At 38.7% G+C, this 16,725-nt stretch overlaps 2 protein-coding genes and 1 pseudogene across 5 annotated transcripts in view; 2 read left to right on the forward strand and 1 right to left on the reverse strand.

Annotated features, from left to right (window-relative positions):
* LOC148371731 (palmitoyltransferase ZDHHC3-like) overlaps positions 1-6,732 on the reverse strand; it is a 28,083-nt gene extending 21,351 nt beyond the window's left edge. Inside the window, exons 1-7 of one of the 4 annotated variants that reach the window (XM_088326293.1) lie at positions 6,698-6,732; positions 5,277-5,323; positions 3,835-4,242; positions 2,751-2,875; positions 2,416-2,512; positions 2,182-2,263; positions 395-525 (exon numbers count right to left, since the gene is read on the reverse strand). In XM_088326293.1, coding sequence (XP_088182419.1) covers positions 395-525; positions 2,182-2,263; positions 2,416-2,512; positions 2,751-2,875; positions 3,835-4,170 — 771 coding nt within the window. In that variant the 5' untranslated portion in view covers positions 4,171-4,242; positions 5,277-5,323; positions 6,698-6,732. Of the gene's footprint in view, positions 1-394; positions 526-2,181; positions 2,264-2,415; positions 2,513-2,750; positions 2,876-3,834; positions 4,243-5,276; positions 5,324-6,551 lie in introns of all 4 variants that reach the window. The other 3 variants (XM_088326292.1, XM_088326291.1, XM_088326294.1) reach the window with 3 other exon arrangements.
* Positions 770-860, forward strand: LOC148371732 (U2 spliceosomal RNA; annotated as a pseudogene).
* Positions 6,733-10,736: 4,004 nt separating the features above from the next.
* On the forward strand, positions 10,737-13,113 carry mc2r (melanocortin 2 receptor). Its single transcript, XM_088327930.1, has 2 exons — positions 10,737-11,086; positions 12,576-13,113. The coding sequence occupies exons 1-2, from the start codon at positions 10,737-10,739 to the stop codon at positions 13,111-13,113; spliced, it is 888 nt and encodes a 295-aa protein (XP_088184056.1).
* Positions 13,114-16,725: the final 3,612 nt, after the last annotated feature.

Raw genomic sequence — 16,725 nt, forward strand, 5'->3', positions numbered from 1 at the left:
AGGCTGAAGTGTAGTGCACTCATCGATGCAAATTCACACAAGGATACAGCTAATCAGACACTCAGTCTGCTGCCTTGTGATCAGAAAGATTGCAAAATCAGGGGCAGACATTAATTGACTGTTAAAAAATTTTGCTATAACATTAAAATCATGATCATTTTGACACCACTCTTTACAATCAACTATAATGGAAATTTTGAAAAACATTTTATAACATCAATTCCGATATTTCTGTGCCAAAGAAATTACACAAATGACTCTCTTGGTGGTTAATAGTTCACCTTTTAAGTAGCAGAGTAAAACGACATTCGGGAAGGAATTAGGAAGAGAAATGTACAGATGAAGGGAGGAAGTGTCAATGAACACGGTATTTGTAACTAAATAGGTTACTCACGGTTTCATCAGTACAGATGGAGTGGACTTGGGTACCAAACATCACAGAGGTGAAGATGAGGAATAGGAGGCCTTCAAAGCACAGGAGTATGAGGAGGAGGACTGTTGCTGGTGGAGAGAAGGAACTGCACTCTGGGAAATGAGGATTGGAAGGAAGAAAAGCACGAGGGACAAGAAGAGGCTCATGAGAGTTTTAACTAGATTCTAAGGTATTGCCTCTTAGGGATTTTTAACAGGTGCTATGTATTCATATTTGCTTAGGGATGTACTATAGAAGGGAGTGTTACAGAGTTTATAAATAAGAAGGATTAGACGTTTAGTACCGTAATTTCACGATTATAAGGTGCACATTAAACTGGCCGAGAGTAATGCTCGCAAATGATTTTTGCATTCCGGAGATGGAATAAGAGCTTGCTCTGTCCACACCACGCATCGGCCCGGTATTGCAGTACCTCCGGGAACGGTGCATTCGCAATGATCGCAACAAGGCTTTAGGGCTAGGACCTTAGCTTAGCCTTTTGGTTGAGAGTAAGTGTCCCGGCTCCTAGGCTTTGTAGCGTATAATGAACTGACCGATAACGGATAATGGATAATGAATAACGAAGATAGAACAATAACCCTTAAAAACCCCCCCATTTAATTCTCTTCATAAAAGGGCTGCAACCTATCGTGTTTTGTGTGTGTGTGTGTGTGTGTGTTGTGGACTGTTAAGCAGAGCCCACCATTAAACTTTGAGGGGAAGAATGAGCATTGAATAGAACGTGTACATGAACTGCTATCTTCAAGGACAAGAATGTGTGTATCAGTATACAGAAACTGCAAGTCTAATGAAAGTGTGCACGTGTACAAAGCTGTGTTATATGCATTTCATAGGAAATCAAAGAATAGGGTGTATTTCATATCAAATTAACCTCTTCTCGATTAGGTTTTACTAAGATGCAAAATGCTCATTCTAAGCCTTGCACACTACTGACGCGATCAGCATACTTTTCCAATCTACATTGGTATTTTATCTTTTTTTTTTTAGATTTATAAATATCTTAATTTTAGTAGCGTGTTTTTCAGTGTAAGCATGGTTTATATAAAATATAATTTTGATTATTTTTCTTCTATATTTTTTTTTACATTCGATCTTGTAATTTTTTCTTTTTTCCAATGCTTTTCCCACTTATTAAACTCACTTTATGTTGTTTATTGCTGATTGTTGTTTGATTATATTGTTTACGGTTGATATTTGTTGCTCTTTAAGTTAAGAATAGAAAATGTTGCTCAGAAAATTTCAAATGATTTGACAAATAACTTATTTTAAAGTAACGGAAATAGTTACTTTCCCTGGTAAGTAGTTCCTTTCCTTTAGAGTAATTCAGTTACTAAATTTTTGACCAACACTGAAAATTGCGCACAAAAAAAGTGCCTATTATAATATAAATAATAATTTCCTTTGTATTGTCATTCTTTGTAACAATGTACACAGAACGAAATGTCGATACACCTGACCCATTGTAGCGAGTCGATGCAGCCGCAGCCAACAGAGGGCGCCGCCATTATACCAATTAGGTATGTCTCGGCCGAGGCGCGAACCAGCGACCTCCCAGTCTCAAAGCGGGCACACTACTATGCAGTATGATCATGAAAATACGGTACTTGTTTTGGTATGATAATACTAAAATTCGTAAAAATAAGGATCACGTTTCAGGTAAAGGATCAGTATTTGGTTTTAATATTCCATGGGTACAAAAACACTTTTACTATGAAATACAAACACAAAACAAATCAAAACATACTTACTTGTCCAATCATCTTCAAAGCAGTAGAGAAAATGGAAAACCACCATGAATAGAGCGTGGAGAGAGATAAGTGCAATGTACATCTGAATAAAAAGAAAATGAAATTTAAGGACCCTATCTGACTTTAAAATCACATAATTTTCACATACAGTGTTGAAAATTGCATCACTTATGAGTGAAAAAAAGAAAGAATGTCGAACACATTATGAATGCAAGATCATTGTAGGCAACTCACAGTGAAGAGCACAAAGTACTTTTGATTATTCTCTCCAACACAGTTGTTCACCCAGGGGCAGTGGTGGTCCATTTTTCGGATGCAGCGTTTGCAAACACTTGGAGAGTCCATCAGAGAAGAAGGTGAGAAAAATGTATGATTTTTATTTCACAAAACACTTTGATACAGGTTATGACATCAAATTTGACTCCATAAATGTAAAGCACAAATATTAAACCTCAATATGGTACATTTTGAGGAGACACCAAAAACAGCATGTTGTGTTGTTCAACCATTAACATCATCAAATGCATCAATTTGAACGCAGTGAAGCTTGTGAATGAATTAATGTTTACCTGCAGTGGTGTGCTCGGTCAGGCTTGATGCTACAGCACTTGGGACACTTGTAGACCACCTGTCCTGGTTTCAGTTGAAGGCTTTCAATATATTCCTTTGTTGCATTGCCTTTGGGCACCGCTCCCTGTAAAAATAGGCAACTTTTTAGATCGGTATTTATTTTTACAGGTTGGTTATGATCCAAATATGTGTCTCTCTAACACATATGGCAAAAAGGTGATTATTATTTTTTTATTTAAAGTCAGAATTATTACAGGTTATTTTTCTGGTGAGCCCTTCAAAGACTGTTTACATTTATTAACTTCTGGGAGCAGAAAAAAGGTTTATCGCAGAGCAATGCACGCAGGAAACCTTGTCAAAGCCTCGCCAAACAGCCGGCGTTTTCAACAGAGCGTAAAAGCACCACATTGTCATTGGAAGGAATTAGTCAAATAGCTGAAAAAGTTTTCGTGGACACGGGGGCCTTACTCTATCTCATAAGTTACGCGTTACAAAAACCTCCTGGAAACAAATAAAGAAGAACCTGAATACTGTCAGACGCAATCGCAAAAGAAGCAGTACTGATATATAATACCGCAATTTAAATAATCAGCGATATGAGCATTACATTTAATTTAATTAAAATCTGTGACTTTGGTCAGATAACTTGCCGATACTATATCTTAAAAAAGTACAGAATCAGCATTAGAACAACACTAGTTATCTTTAATTTAGTTAGAGGACAAGCGGATTTTTTGCATTAAACTCCTGTCTCGTTCACAATGCTTTGTGGATGTGACTTGTTTGCTGTATCGTTGCCTTTTATAACTGATGTATCTATGCTTCAATTTCCTACAAGGGCACACGTTTATCATAGCTCTAGCTAAAAATGCACCAGATTGAGGTTTGAATGTAAAATGTGCAAAATTTTCTTTCAGGGGAGCACGGCCCTTGACACCCCAAGACTATCCTACCACCATGGTCTTATAAAATTATATAGCAAACACTGAACAACTTATCGATCATCAATTTAGTGCAGTGTTCATTAAATCAGGATATGATTATTTTGACAAAACAATTCTGGCATCTCAATAAGATACTTACAGGATCAGTACACATGGCCCTGAGGTGTGAGGCGAGAGCTAGAAAGGCCAGAACATTGAAAAGAGAAGCGTTGACAACGCTGTAGGTCAGATTCTTTGAGGGCAGCAGCATGACAAACAGCACCACAAACTCCGCATACAAGACCAGCAACCACGTGATGATAGCACAAATGATCCCACAGGCGTCCTTGATGAACCACATTGCAGAAGCTGAAGAGGAAGTGATAACGTCCTTAGAGATGGGTATGCGCTGCTCTATCTGTAAGAAGGTGGTCCCTGCCCAAGCTTGTCCATGGCTTTGCTCCAAGTCTCTGCATCTGTGGACTGGGCTCTTCATGCTTCATCAATGTTAGAAGCCTGCTGCTGCTGGTTTGCTGCACTTTTTGGCTACAGTAAAGCTCACCATATGCTGGGAAAAGCAAACGGTTCACAACATCATTTGATTTAAATTTAATTGTCTTTTAAATCAGTGATCAGCAAACACCCGGCACGGACCGGTACTGGGCCGTGGGTTTTTTGGTACCGGGGCTGCACAGAAAGAAAAAAAAGTTGCCCCATTTTTTGCGTATACCATATATATCGTATTTATTTGTGTCTAACGCACTTTTTTATACCAAAAAATAACTCAAAGTTCGGGTGCATGTTAAACACAAGGCCTCACAGTATTATATTACCGTATTTGCGCAATGATTGATCTGTTGCTGCAAATATTGCTGACCAACTTTTGCTAACATTGGATGCAAGGGAAATCAAACCCAGATGGCTGTGACCACTGGGGAAGGTTTTGGATTTTATCAATACAGAATTTTTACTCAAGGTACCATGGTGTTTAATATGTGGTTGCATTCCAAAAGATCAGAGATGTATCAGATTTAGGGCCACATATGAAAGTGGCCTAGGTTTTCAACAGATGGGACTTTAACAGATCAGATACAGGTCCCTGCAAAAATATCCAATTTCTTTGCAGTGTGAACCTAGTCTAACATTGGTCTCTAATACCGTGAGTAAAACTAGTGTGATCATAAGATAAAATTGAAAGAATTTTCTTATGTCATCTAGATCCCTAGTTGTATAGTGATTACATTTAGGCCTATAATAATTTTTTTTTCTAAGTCTTATTATAACTAAATGTTATCATTGGGCCAGGCCACAAAATATTATCAGACCTTGAACCTGTCTGTGGTACAGAAAAGGTTGTCAGACCGTTAAAAAATTTCAAAATTGGTCTAACTTGATTGATCATGAATCACTGTGTAGTGTGTACCCTTAAAGCAAGAGTATGCATTATTTAGTGTGTCCTAGTGTAAAAAAAGCCTTAAATCATAAAAAAACTTATAGATTTAAAAAAATAAGCAAGAATACATTATCACAAAAACATGCATCTTGTTAAAAACACTTGTAGGTCGAAAAATCAACATTTATTTGACATATCATGCGCCTCACCTAGAGGGAGATGACATAGTTGTCAGCCATCTTACAGTTACCGGTACCTCAAAAAACAAACAAAACAAAAAAACCCATTAAATGCTGGGTAAAAAAGTAAAAGAATAATGGTGGTTTTTGGTCATTTTGAGTCTGCATAGTTTGCATTCTTTCTTGTGCCTTATAGTCCTCATTTTCAGTTGCACTACACAATACAGCTACATCTAGCGGGCAAATAATACATACTGTCCCTTTAAAAACGTGCACAACCTCTTCGGAGTAATGATATTAGTCATATATTTTTCTTTGCCATCTCCAAACATAGTCAACTACGTCTGTTATTAAGGCGATTAGACATATTTGCCTAATTGCGAATATTTTTAACCTTACCATCTTTTATTCTCTCCACCCCCCTTTGTGACCACCCTTGACTGAAATGAAAAAACGTCAACATGCAGTGAAAAGACATTTGTGTGCTGATGGTAGCTGCATTTATTTTAAAATGTGTTGAAATCCTAAAACTTGAAGCAAAGCAGACACATGTAGCTGCTCTTCTGCTGTATTCACTTTAAGTGTGTGAGTTAAAAATAGAGCACTTTTATCATCTGTGCACCTCATTCTAGCACTTTGTTCGATTTTGCACTTTAGTACTGACAAGTTGAGTCAAAGACCTTACGACCTGTTACCTTACCCATGCATTGCTACTGAAAAGGATCTAACCTAACAGCCTGAAATTCTGCATTGTTGCCACTGTTGATCAAATGAACTGGATGTTAAGTTAATAGAGATTTATTAATTACTTCTTGACCATTAAAATGCTCTTCTTTATTGAGATATATGTAATATAAAGCTCATATTATCACAGGAACATTTAATAAAGCGGTGTGGGGGGAATTGAATAAATATTCGTCAACCGTGATTATGTTTGTGACATTTAATCATGTCCAGAAATTCCTATTCGTCACAGCCCAAACTGTTAAACGATAACAAATAAAATGCATTAGAAAAGGCACCCGTGGGTCTTCGACACCAGCAATTCAAATTCTTGAGTTCGAAAGAGGTCCAAAATTCACTTGCAGCAGATTAATAAAAAAATACACATTTAATCGACTATCAGTATATTATTGTGTGAATTACAGCCTATTTGGTGTTGCTAAAATAACTGCCAGAACTAGATTACATCGGAGTGACAGTGACAAGGTATCATCTTAAACCAGGACGGCAAAATAATTTATATCAATATCGCTTCTTACCACTTCATCGTGGCTGCTAACGCTAACGAACAAGAGTACTTACATGCCAATTCGCAACGCAATATCATTCGTGTTGGCTTCAAATGAAAAGTGATGGACACCCTGGGACATCGGTCCACTCTCATGTTATGTGAACTGTTTTACATTTTGTCCCGTCTGAGTAGTGAATGCCACTTGGGCCATTCTAACCTTTTGCTAAAACCGGAAGTCTCTTTATTTATGATTTGGTTCTTCCTTGACGACAGATCATTCTTCTTCGTTTTTATATTTGGCAGTGTTTACCTCACTCAGCTGAATACTGCCTTTCTCAGGCAGGACGCTTCAATACCGATTCAAAGCTTTTAGAAAAGAATTTTTTTCCGACCTTTTTTGAGATGAGGCAGTGGCGATTTATGGTTCAGAGCTTTGGGGGTGCTGAACACCGAGAGTGTCTGGCAGGTTACATTTTTTTCCATTACACTTAAAGACGCACTGTGTAATATTTAGTGCTTCTAGTGGTACAAAAAAAACCTTCCTTCAGTACGAAAATACAAAGAACATTGAATTAAACACGAAGAAAGAATACCTGAACTCCTATACCAATGCTTTTTTTTTAATAAAAAAGATCATGGGTGTAAAAATGTGTTTACATAGTGGAATCCTAACCCAGAGGTTGCCGCCGTGTTTGTCTGGCAATCTGCTGCTACGCTGTGCTCTATGGAACTGATAGAATAGAGAGCTTTAGGTTGAACTTGGGGGTACTTGAGCACCCACTAAAAGGGGTTGGTTATGCCCATTATATGAGGCACATTGTTTTTCATGAATAAGAAATCTCGAGGTACATCATCCAGTGAAAACTTTTAAAAATAAAATTCCTGACACCAGTTTCCTCATGTTTCTTTGTTTGTTATTTGTCCATGCATTATCTGCACCGCTTATCCTCAGTAGAGTCGCGGGGGAGCTGGAGCCCATCCCAGCTATCTTCGGGCAGCGGGAAGGGGACACCCTGAACTGGTTGCCAGCCAGTCGCAGGGCACACAGAGACAGACAACTCACTCGCTCATTCACACCTAGGGACAATGTGGACCAGCCAATTAATCTGACATGCATGTTTTAAGGATGTGGGAGGAAACTCACGCAAGCACGGGGAGAACATGCAAACTCCACACAGGAAGGTCCGATCTCATGACCACAAATTTGTGCCGCACACACGCTCACGTGACGTTAACCACAAGTTTTATTGAAAGAGAGGAAGGGCTGCGCCCACGATCCGGTGTTCGTTGGGCGTGTGAAGCAAGTCGCTTTTGTACTCGGATTGTGACCAAGGGCGGAAAACTGGTCGGTAGCCGAGACTGGGAGAGAAAGACGTGGTCGGGGCTGGAAACGGCTCGTGAGTTGGGACAGGAGAGCAGACGTGGTCGGGATCAAAATGGGTCGTAAGTGGGGACGGGAGAGCAGACGTGGTTGGGATCAAAAAGGGTCGTAGCCGGAGACAAACGGGAGCAAAAAACGGGACAAGCGGGAGTCAGGGTCGAAAAAGACTTGCCTAGTATTCACTGAGGTTTGCAGACGGACTGACAAAAGGGGAGTGACAGGACTGGCTTTCAATAGCAGGGAAGCCAATCTGTCAACGAGCCGCAGCTGGCGCCACAAGGGCGGGGCCAATTGGGCGCCCTGGCAAACATACAAGTACATTGTATACTTTGTTTTTCAATGCTCTAAATGGACCGTTTTATCCAATAGTTTTGAAACACACTGATTCAAAGCACAATATTGAATTATGTCCCCGTTTAAGCACTTACATTGACAATAATAATTGAAAAACTTAAAATGTAATACATTTTTTTTCCCATTTAATTGAATAAATATTGTACCTTGATATATAAAAGAAATACCTGAAAAAAAAGGAAAGAAAAAAATGTAGCCAGCTGTTTGAATGTCGGGGACACTGGGGTCCAAATCTACGCATTTTTCTTGGTGGTACCTTTTCACCATTTTATACATATTATACTGATGACGCAGAGATAGCTGTGCTGGCAAAAGAAGACATATAGTACACAAAATACACTCAATCTAAAAATATTAGAAACATTTTGGGGCGAAAGGGAAAGAAATGGAAACAATACCTTAAGCAGAAATGCACTTAAAGCAGTAGAAGTTAACTGCTTGCCCAGGTTTATAGAAAAATATACATTTTCATGTGTTTAAGTAGGGGACACCATCACATAGACACATGACTTTTTGCAGCCTTGGTGAGGCAAGCTTCCAAGGCTACAACAATATTTGCATGCATCCATCAAAAACCAACTTTCTCAAAATACTGGTCCATTTCAGTTCATCCTTGGCTGTAATAATTGAAGGCAAGTCATTTCCCAAAAGGCTTTCCTAAAAGATGGTAGTGAATCAAGGTAAGCTTACTATCAATTATTTTACGATACATTGAAGTTAGAACGCTGGAATTACGTCAATTTGAAAAAGATTTCATTGAATTCAGAAAATTGCATTGTTTTTTTTACAGCGTCTGAGTTCACTTTTATATTGTTCTTAAATCTAAGGGATCCACAGTATTTTGCATCTTGACAAACCATTAGCAGATATGGGATGTTGTGTGAGTTATTGTAATCATTACTTGGGTTTATTTCGTTTGCAGGTCTTTAACCTTTCAGCGCTTTTCCAATTTTGGGCCATTACAGAAAATAGAACTAAAATATAAAATAGTAAGCTACACAAAAAAATATAGATATGTACAAAAAAGCTTTTAAATCTACTTGATGATGTGGTAATATTCATGAATGATTGTTGTATAACTTGCTGAATACAGCGTTGAGTGGTAATGCAATAAAGTGGGACACAAGGTTATTATGACTACACAGTATAGTAAATACTGTACCTCACTGCCTAGTAAATGAATAAAATGGATGCACAGGTGGCTGCAGCGTTTATGTGTTGCTTTGTGCATGCAAGCCTTTTGTGAAATTAATGAAGGACGTAGTGAAAGCATACTCTCATCATGCAGTCTCACTCAAACAACAGTGTTATTATAATAGGGCTCTGATGAGCAAGAAAAAAAGAAACAGACCTTTTATTTGCTGTGATTATGAATTATTAGTTGGAGTAATAGAAACTAAACAAAAAACACCAGCTATACTTTTTGCAGCTTGCTTTTCAATATGTTACGTCATACATATGTGGTCCTACTGGTACTTTGAAATTAGTCTGACAGAGAGATGTATGGATCGATGGATGGGGGATGTATGTATGTATGTATGTATGTATGTACCTACGTATGTACGTATGATGTATGGATGGATGTATGGATGGAGGATGATGGATGGATGGATAGATGGATGGTTCAATAGATGAACAAATAAATACATGGATTAAAAGACTGTCCTTGGTGGATAGATGGACGGATGAATGGAAGGAGAGATGGATGGACAAATGGATGGTCAGATGGATGGATGATAGAATGGAATAATGGATAGCTAGATGGATGGATGGATATATGGATGGTCAAGTAGAATGATGGAGAGATAGATGGATGTATGGTCAGATGGTCTGATAGTCAGATGGATGGATAGAAATATGGATGGATACAAATGGTCGAATGGATGGTCAAATGGCAGTATGGCCGGAGAGTCTGGTGGACAGATCGATATATAGACAAACAGATGGTTAAATTAAAGGATAGTCGTATGGAATAATTGATGGATGGACAATTGAATTGTGTGTGGTATTATATATAGATAGACGGTTGTATGGTCAGATGATCAGATGAATTGATCATCGGTTGGATGGAGTACTGGATTGGACAGCTTGATTTACGAACAAATGAATGGATGGATAAATGGGCAGATGGATTGCTGTCTGGACAGAGGGACAGACCAGCTGGGTAGATATCAGAGAATCAATGGAGAAATGGACGAAGAATTGTTATAAAGTCTCACCCTTGTACTGTCTTGTCTTTTTGCAGGTGACATGACCGGATACATTTAAAACATGGACAGACTGAAAGATGAACCCACCTAGCCAAAGAACACATACTCCCTAAAAGATGCAGGACTGAAATAAGATCATCTGGGGGAGAGACATCATGTGAAATTCTGTGACTGTCGTTCCCGAAAGACAATATTGTGCATATGTGAAGGCCAATAATACGTACATTATGTTTTTTTTCTTCACTGTAAAACTTCGGGAATTTATATTTTCAGTTACATTCTTTTAAAAGAAACTTTGGCCTTACTTGATCATGAACACCTCCACGAACCAATCCGACTGCCCGGAGCTAAGTGTCCCAGTGGCTGTCTTCTTCACCATTGGTGTTTTCAGCCTGATTGAGAACCTCTTGGTGGTGATGGCCGTCATCTACAACCGCAACCTGCACTCGCCCATGTATGGCTTCATGTGCAGCCTGGCCGGCTTCAACACCGTCGCCAGCCTCAGCAAAACCTGCGAGAACGTCCTGCTGATGTTTGCTGACGTGGGAAAATTGGAGAGGGAAGGCTCTTCTGAGACCAAGCTTGATGATGTGATCGATTCGTTACTCGTAATGTCTTTCATGGGGTCAATTTTCAGCTTCCTGGCCATCGCTGTGGACCGGTATGCATTATCATAATCATCTCCACACTAAAACCGGGGGCTATTTGCGGCCAGCCAACTATCTTTCAAGGCCGCGCAGCGTACATTAAACATGTACAAAAAAGAAATTCAGATCATTATTCTCACGTGAAGAAAGCATATCTCCATTTTTATTTTATTTTAAAGGGGCACTATCTACTATTTAACCACTAGAGATCACTGTGTTGTGTTGTGCACCAATAAACTAGTGCAACAAAGTAAAAAGAAAAAATACAATCTACTACCACTAAAGGTGACCAAACCGCACTCTTCTTTTTTCGGCCAGACTTTCACAAGGTTTTTGTTTTTTGTGGCAGACAAGATGGCAGAAAAGCATGTTAGCTTCCTCGAGGTGAATCTCATGTTACGTAAACTAGATGAAATCACTCTTCAACCCCACCGTCCCTCATATTGTTAACACATACTTTATAGAAAAAATATTCTACTTTCAACGTTTTAAGGAGATCCCCCACCTCCTAAGTAGCTGTAAAGAAATTAGAACATTTTTACTCACGTCCGCCACCTCTGGCTTGTGTCATTATTGCAGCCCCTGTCAAACTTCTTTAGGATTATTTTAGACACACTTTAATAATCTATGTTTTTCATCTTTCTTTGGGTTTTGGTTGGCGTTTGGAGTGTACTTGAATCAGGCTTCTTCTTACATTTAGGATTTTAATGCTACTCTAACGAAAATAAACTAAAAAAACTTATAGGGATTAGCATGATATCATTCTCCACCATCAACTAAAAGTAAGAAAAAGTAGATAGGGCAGTGGAAAAAAGCACAAGAGCTCTTTGAACTCACACACTTAATTTAATTATTTATGTGATTTTAGTGGAACCATTGTATTTAATTTTTTTGTTTATGTATTTATGTCACGTATTATGAATTTTTTTTACTATAATTTTTTTTTGTCGAAAAAATGCAAAGTAATTTACCAAACAGAGAGCCTTTGATCCTTTAATCTGTCACAACAGCCGAGGAAGTAACGTCATTGACACAAAGTTGGTTTTCTAGCAAAAATATACAAAGAATACGTATTACACGATTTGATGCTCAAAATTTCGGAACAAAATAGCGTTTCCCCAGTGATTTAGGATCTAGTATCAGTACTGTCACGACTCCGTCGGTTGATGCTTTACACCGGGAAAAAAATGGCAACCAGCTGATGTAGTTGATGTATCTGAGTCAGATAATGAGGCTTCTCTTTATGCTTGTCACCATGAAAACCATTACTGTCTGTTTCATGAGGGGGAGAAAACCCCAACACCCCCCAAAAACGACTTGGAGAGGCTTGGGCACCGCCAGGCTGTACTTGCCCTAGAAACACCACAGGTTAAGGGTTTTGTGAACTGCATAGAGAAAATATTTGACTTTCAACTTTTTTGACGACACCTCAAACAATGCACCCCGCATTTAAGTATGCATTTATTAATTGATTGATGCATTTATGTATGCTTTTTGTTCCAGATACGTCTCAATTTTCCACGCTCTCCGATACCACAACATCATGACGATGCGACGTATGGGGACCACGTTAGGCGTCATCTGGACAACCTGTGGAGTTTCAGCCATGTTCATGGTGATGTTCTTCGACTTCAAGTTCATCATGATCTTCTTCGTGGTCCTGTTTGTGATATCCTTCGCTGTCATCTGCTTCCTCTACTTTTATATGTTTATGCTGGCTCGTAACCACGCCAGGAAGATTGCCGCCATAACCTCGGGCAGAGGTGAAAAATGTCGTCCGAGGTGGCGGGGGAGCAGCATAAGAGGAGCCCTCACATTGACCATTCTGTTTGGGGCGTTTGTCGTTTGTTGGGCACCTTTCTTTTTCCACCTCATTATCATAACGGTGTGCCCAACTGATCCGTATTGCGAGTGTTTTCGATCATTTTTCCAGATCCATGTGTTGTTACTCATGAGTCATGCCCTTATAGATCCTGCCATCTACGCCTTTCGCAGTGCCGAGCTTAGGCATACATTCAGGAAGATGCTCCTTTGTTTATGACCGGTGTTGGAAGTAACGCGTAATAAAGGACTGCATTCTTGGAATGCAATTACTTTTCTCTGTAACGAGCTGTGTTGGGAATAACGGTGTTTTTAACCGCGGTATTTTTTTTCAGTAACAGGCTAATCTAACCAATTATTTTCCCACAGTTACAACACTGTTACGGTTACTGACGGTCAAAAGCGGTGCGTTACTTTGAATAAAGCGGTTTTCCGCTTTTCTCCTAGTTGTTTACGTCATGTCTTTTCGGATCATGTCCACATTCATAACAGCTACTACCATTCATTTACATTACCAATGCAATATTTATTAATGCGCCAAAGGGAAAAGGCAAATCAGGCTTGTGTTGCGAAAAAAGTGAGCCACCAGTGCTGTTGACATTCGGGGATGCAATAGCAACTGACTCGTGTCGTTCGCGAACAAAAAGGCTCTATGAGCCGGCTTGGAAGTGAATGAAGGCAACCCTCTCCCCACCATCTCAACAGTTGGTTTCCCCCAGGCAACTTTTTTTTTCTTGTCACCAGTGAATATTCATATTTTGGGACTGTGTGTTGGTGATTATAAATTTAAAATTGGTTTGTATTACACCTTTTTTTTGTAGATTAATAAATATTTTAAATGTATCTCCTGTTTTTTTCAGTGTTAATGTGTTTATATAAAAATGTAGGTTTTTTTTGCTTTTCTTTTATCGCTCTTTTTTCCTTTTATTATTGCATTTTTCAGTTTGTTTCTTTTTTTCATTTTTGTCTTTTGGTTTTTCATTGTTCCCCCTTTTTAAGACATTCCGTGCACATTGTTACATTAGTAATGTAGGATAAAGCAACAAAAACAACCTAGTAGAGCCGTTTGGGACCCGAAAGACCCCGGATCGAGTGTGCGCGCCCTCCTCCTCTCCCCAATAAATTGTAGGTACGTTTCGCTATTGGGTTCCTTTCCTGTTTCCTGCCCTGATTCGTGACAGCCTGGCTTATACAGGAACAACGGAACCTATGGAGTAAACATAGAATTATTTTTGCAAAACACCATGATGAGCGAAAAAACAGAGAAGTCTTAGACATTACCCAGAAATGGAGAAGGAAACATTTTAGTGGTTTGAAGACAAAAGACAAAATGGATATGGATTATTATTACTGTTAGATTGCAAGCTCTCAAGATTGCACAAGCCTAGAAATATGAAGGCGCCACTGTTTCCACAGGTCAGTGTGCATGTGTTTTTCTATTTTTTTTATTATGTGGCTATTTGTAAGCAGTTTTAAGGGGTCAGATTCAATGCGAGTATATTTAGTAGATTGTAATTTGTACCTGGCGTAACACCCTACTTTTGGGTGTCAGTAATCTGGGGAGGGGCGTAGCGCAATTACTTTTTAAATGAAGTAACTAGTAAAGGTAACCAGTAACTGTAAATAACTACTTTTACACTGTTTATGATTTTTTATTTTGGATAATCTGTTTGCAGCAATGTGAAGGTGTCACCGATCATTTTAAAGCCAAGCGATAATTTGATGTTACTGATTAGCGCAAAGGGATACCATTTTGATATGCATTTCGAAAATGACAACATATCATGTTATGTTTATGTTGTTAATATCTCATCTCATCTCATCTCATTAGCTACACCGCTTATCCTCAGTAGGGTCGCGGGGGTGCTGGAGCCCATCCCAGCAATCATCGGGCAGTGGGCAGGGGACACCCTGAACTGGTTGCCAGCCAATCGCAGGGCACACGGGGACAGACAACTCACTTGTGTTGTTAATATGTTTTATGTTATTCACGGTTCATGTTTCCTTAACCACCTGTATCGTCAGGGCAACACTTCCGGGGGTGGTCTTGGTCAAGTTCAGCCATCTTTACAAGCCTATTTTTTGAGTTAGCTCCCCCACATGAAACATATAGTCATGGTTTCTATGGTTACCAGTTGAGGAAGAAGCCTCCGGATCTGACTCAGATACAGCACCTTCATCATTGCGGCTTTCATATTTTTGTGTTAAAAACTAACTTCCTCGCGATTATGTTACGTCATTTGGATTTGGGACATAATAAATTGGGACATATTTCACTTTATACTAGCTAGAAGGTTTGAAAGATTTAAAAAAAAAAATGAACCTGGATTGGAAATAAAATATGAAAGGGTTACTCCAAAAATAAAATAATAAATGATTCATTAAATGGTTCCAGTAAAACAAATACATAAATAAATAGATAAATACAATCATGTCAGCTTCCTCTATGGGAGCTTCATGTTAGTTAAAATAAATACAAATGTCTCGACCTACGCGTCTTTATATGATATAATACAATTTTGCTTATAATTCAAATCAATATTGTTTTTTAGATAATTTGTTTACCACTAGGAGGCACTAAAACATACACAATGTTCTTTAAAGAAATAAATCATTGAATTTTATTGGTTGCCAATGAGTCACACACTATGTCTTTGCATGAACACACTAAAGCAAGCTAGTTAGCTACTCTGGTTATTTAGGTTTTGAGTTGGTTACGTCAATTAATGTCTTGAAAACTCTCCTGCTTGCCAAAACAGAACTGTGTAAAAATAATTGAACAACAAGACATTGTGTTGTATTGCAGGTGGGGACATTATGTGTCCAAAAAGAAAAATGTCTTTTAGAGACTTTTATTGCTTCCTACTGTATTACCAGCAAGGGAATTGCTCTCCGGCATCAGTTCGACCTGGTAGCGTTTTTTAAAAAAAAAGATTAATGAAACAGTGTTATGATGTCATTAAGTAGGGATACAGTAAAGTAGTTGCTCCTGACCAGTGACCAAGAACTCTTGTCATGATTCAAGTATGCATTAGCTACATTTCTCTTTTTAGTTCAACTGATGCATATGACAGATTTAGGCAGTGTTGGGAGACATATGATATGCCCTCTCACTTGTGAAAATGCAACTACAATTGAATTGTCAACAATCGATTATGCTTTGCAATGATTTGGATACTTATTGCTGTTTCATAATTAACTTATATTTATTTATTTTCCCGTATCACTGGCTGTGTCTACTATAGCCCTTATTTGAAAGTCTTTGACAAGCAGCCAGGAGAGGGGGGAGGTGTGCCCTACCTGCCATAATAGAAATATAAAATAAAAAATATATTAAACTGTCAAATTTATTCACAGTAAAAAAAAATTTTGCATTCAATTTCACAGTTTTTGTTGTTTTAGTTGTGTGCTGAACGTCTGCAGATGCAGAGTGAGGCACACAATTCTCTTGCCTCATGGCAGAGGGCGATAGTGAGACATAGGATTCCCATTTGGCGCACACCTCATCCCTAAAAACCTGAATTTGTTATAGTATCAGGAGGTCAAGAGCAAGGCAAGCTGACCATCCTTTTTTCTCGTTGGATGGACTTCTATTTCATAATGGAGGATTACCTATCTATTGGTGTTGTGGTTCAAAATGAGCAATATGTAAGGTATGACTTTCTTCATGAGGCACGTTATTCTCTGTCTCATGGCAGAGGGGAGCACTTAAACCAAAGATTCTGATTTGGTGCACACCTCAGCTCCAAACAATAGAGTCAGTATTAGTATTAGCAAGTTAACAGCAAGCAAAGACGTAGTTTTGTCCCCACCAGTATCATGTGATAATTTC

The sequence above is a fragment of the Urocampus carinirostris genome, chromosome 2 (genome assembly GCF_059441175.1).
Source record: "Urocampus carinirostris isolate Australia breed hairy pipefish chromosome 2, RoL_Ucar_1.0, whole genome shotgun sequence".
NCBI classification, from domain to species: Eukaryota; Metazoa; Chordata; class Actinopteri; order Syngnathiformes; family Syngnathidae; genus Urocampus; species Urocampus carinirostris.

Coding starts and splice junctions, on each gene's coding strand:
- mc2r (XM_088327930.1), top strand. CDS start 10,737: ATGAACACCTCCACGAACCAATCCGACTGCCCGGAGCTAAGTGTCCCA. Junction 11,087..12,575: donor CTGGCCATCGCTGTGGACCG/GTATGCATTATC, acceptor TTTTTGTTCCAG/ATACGTCTCAATTTTCCACG.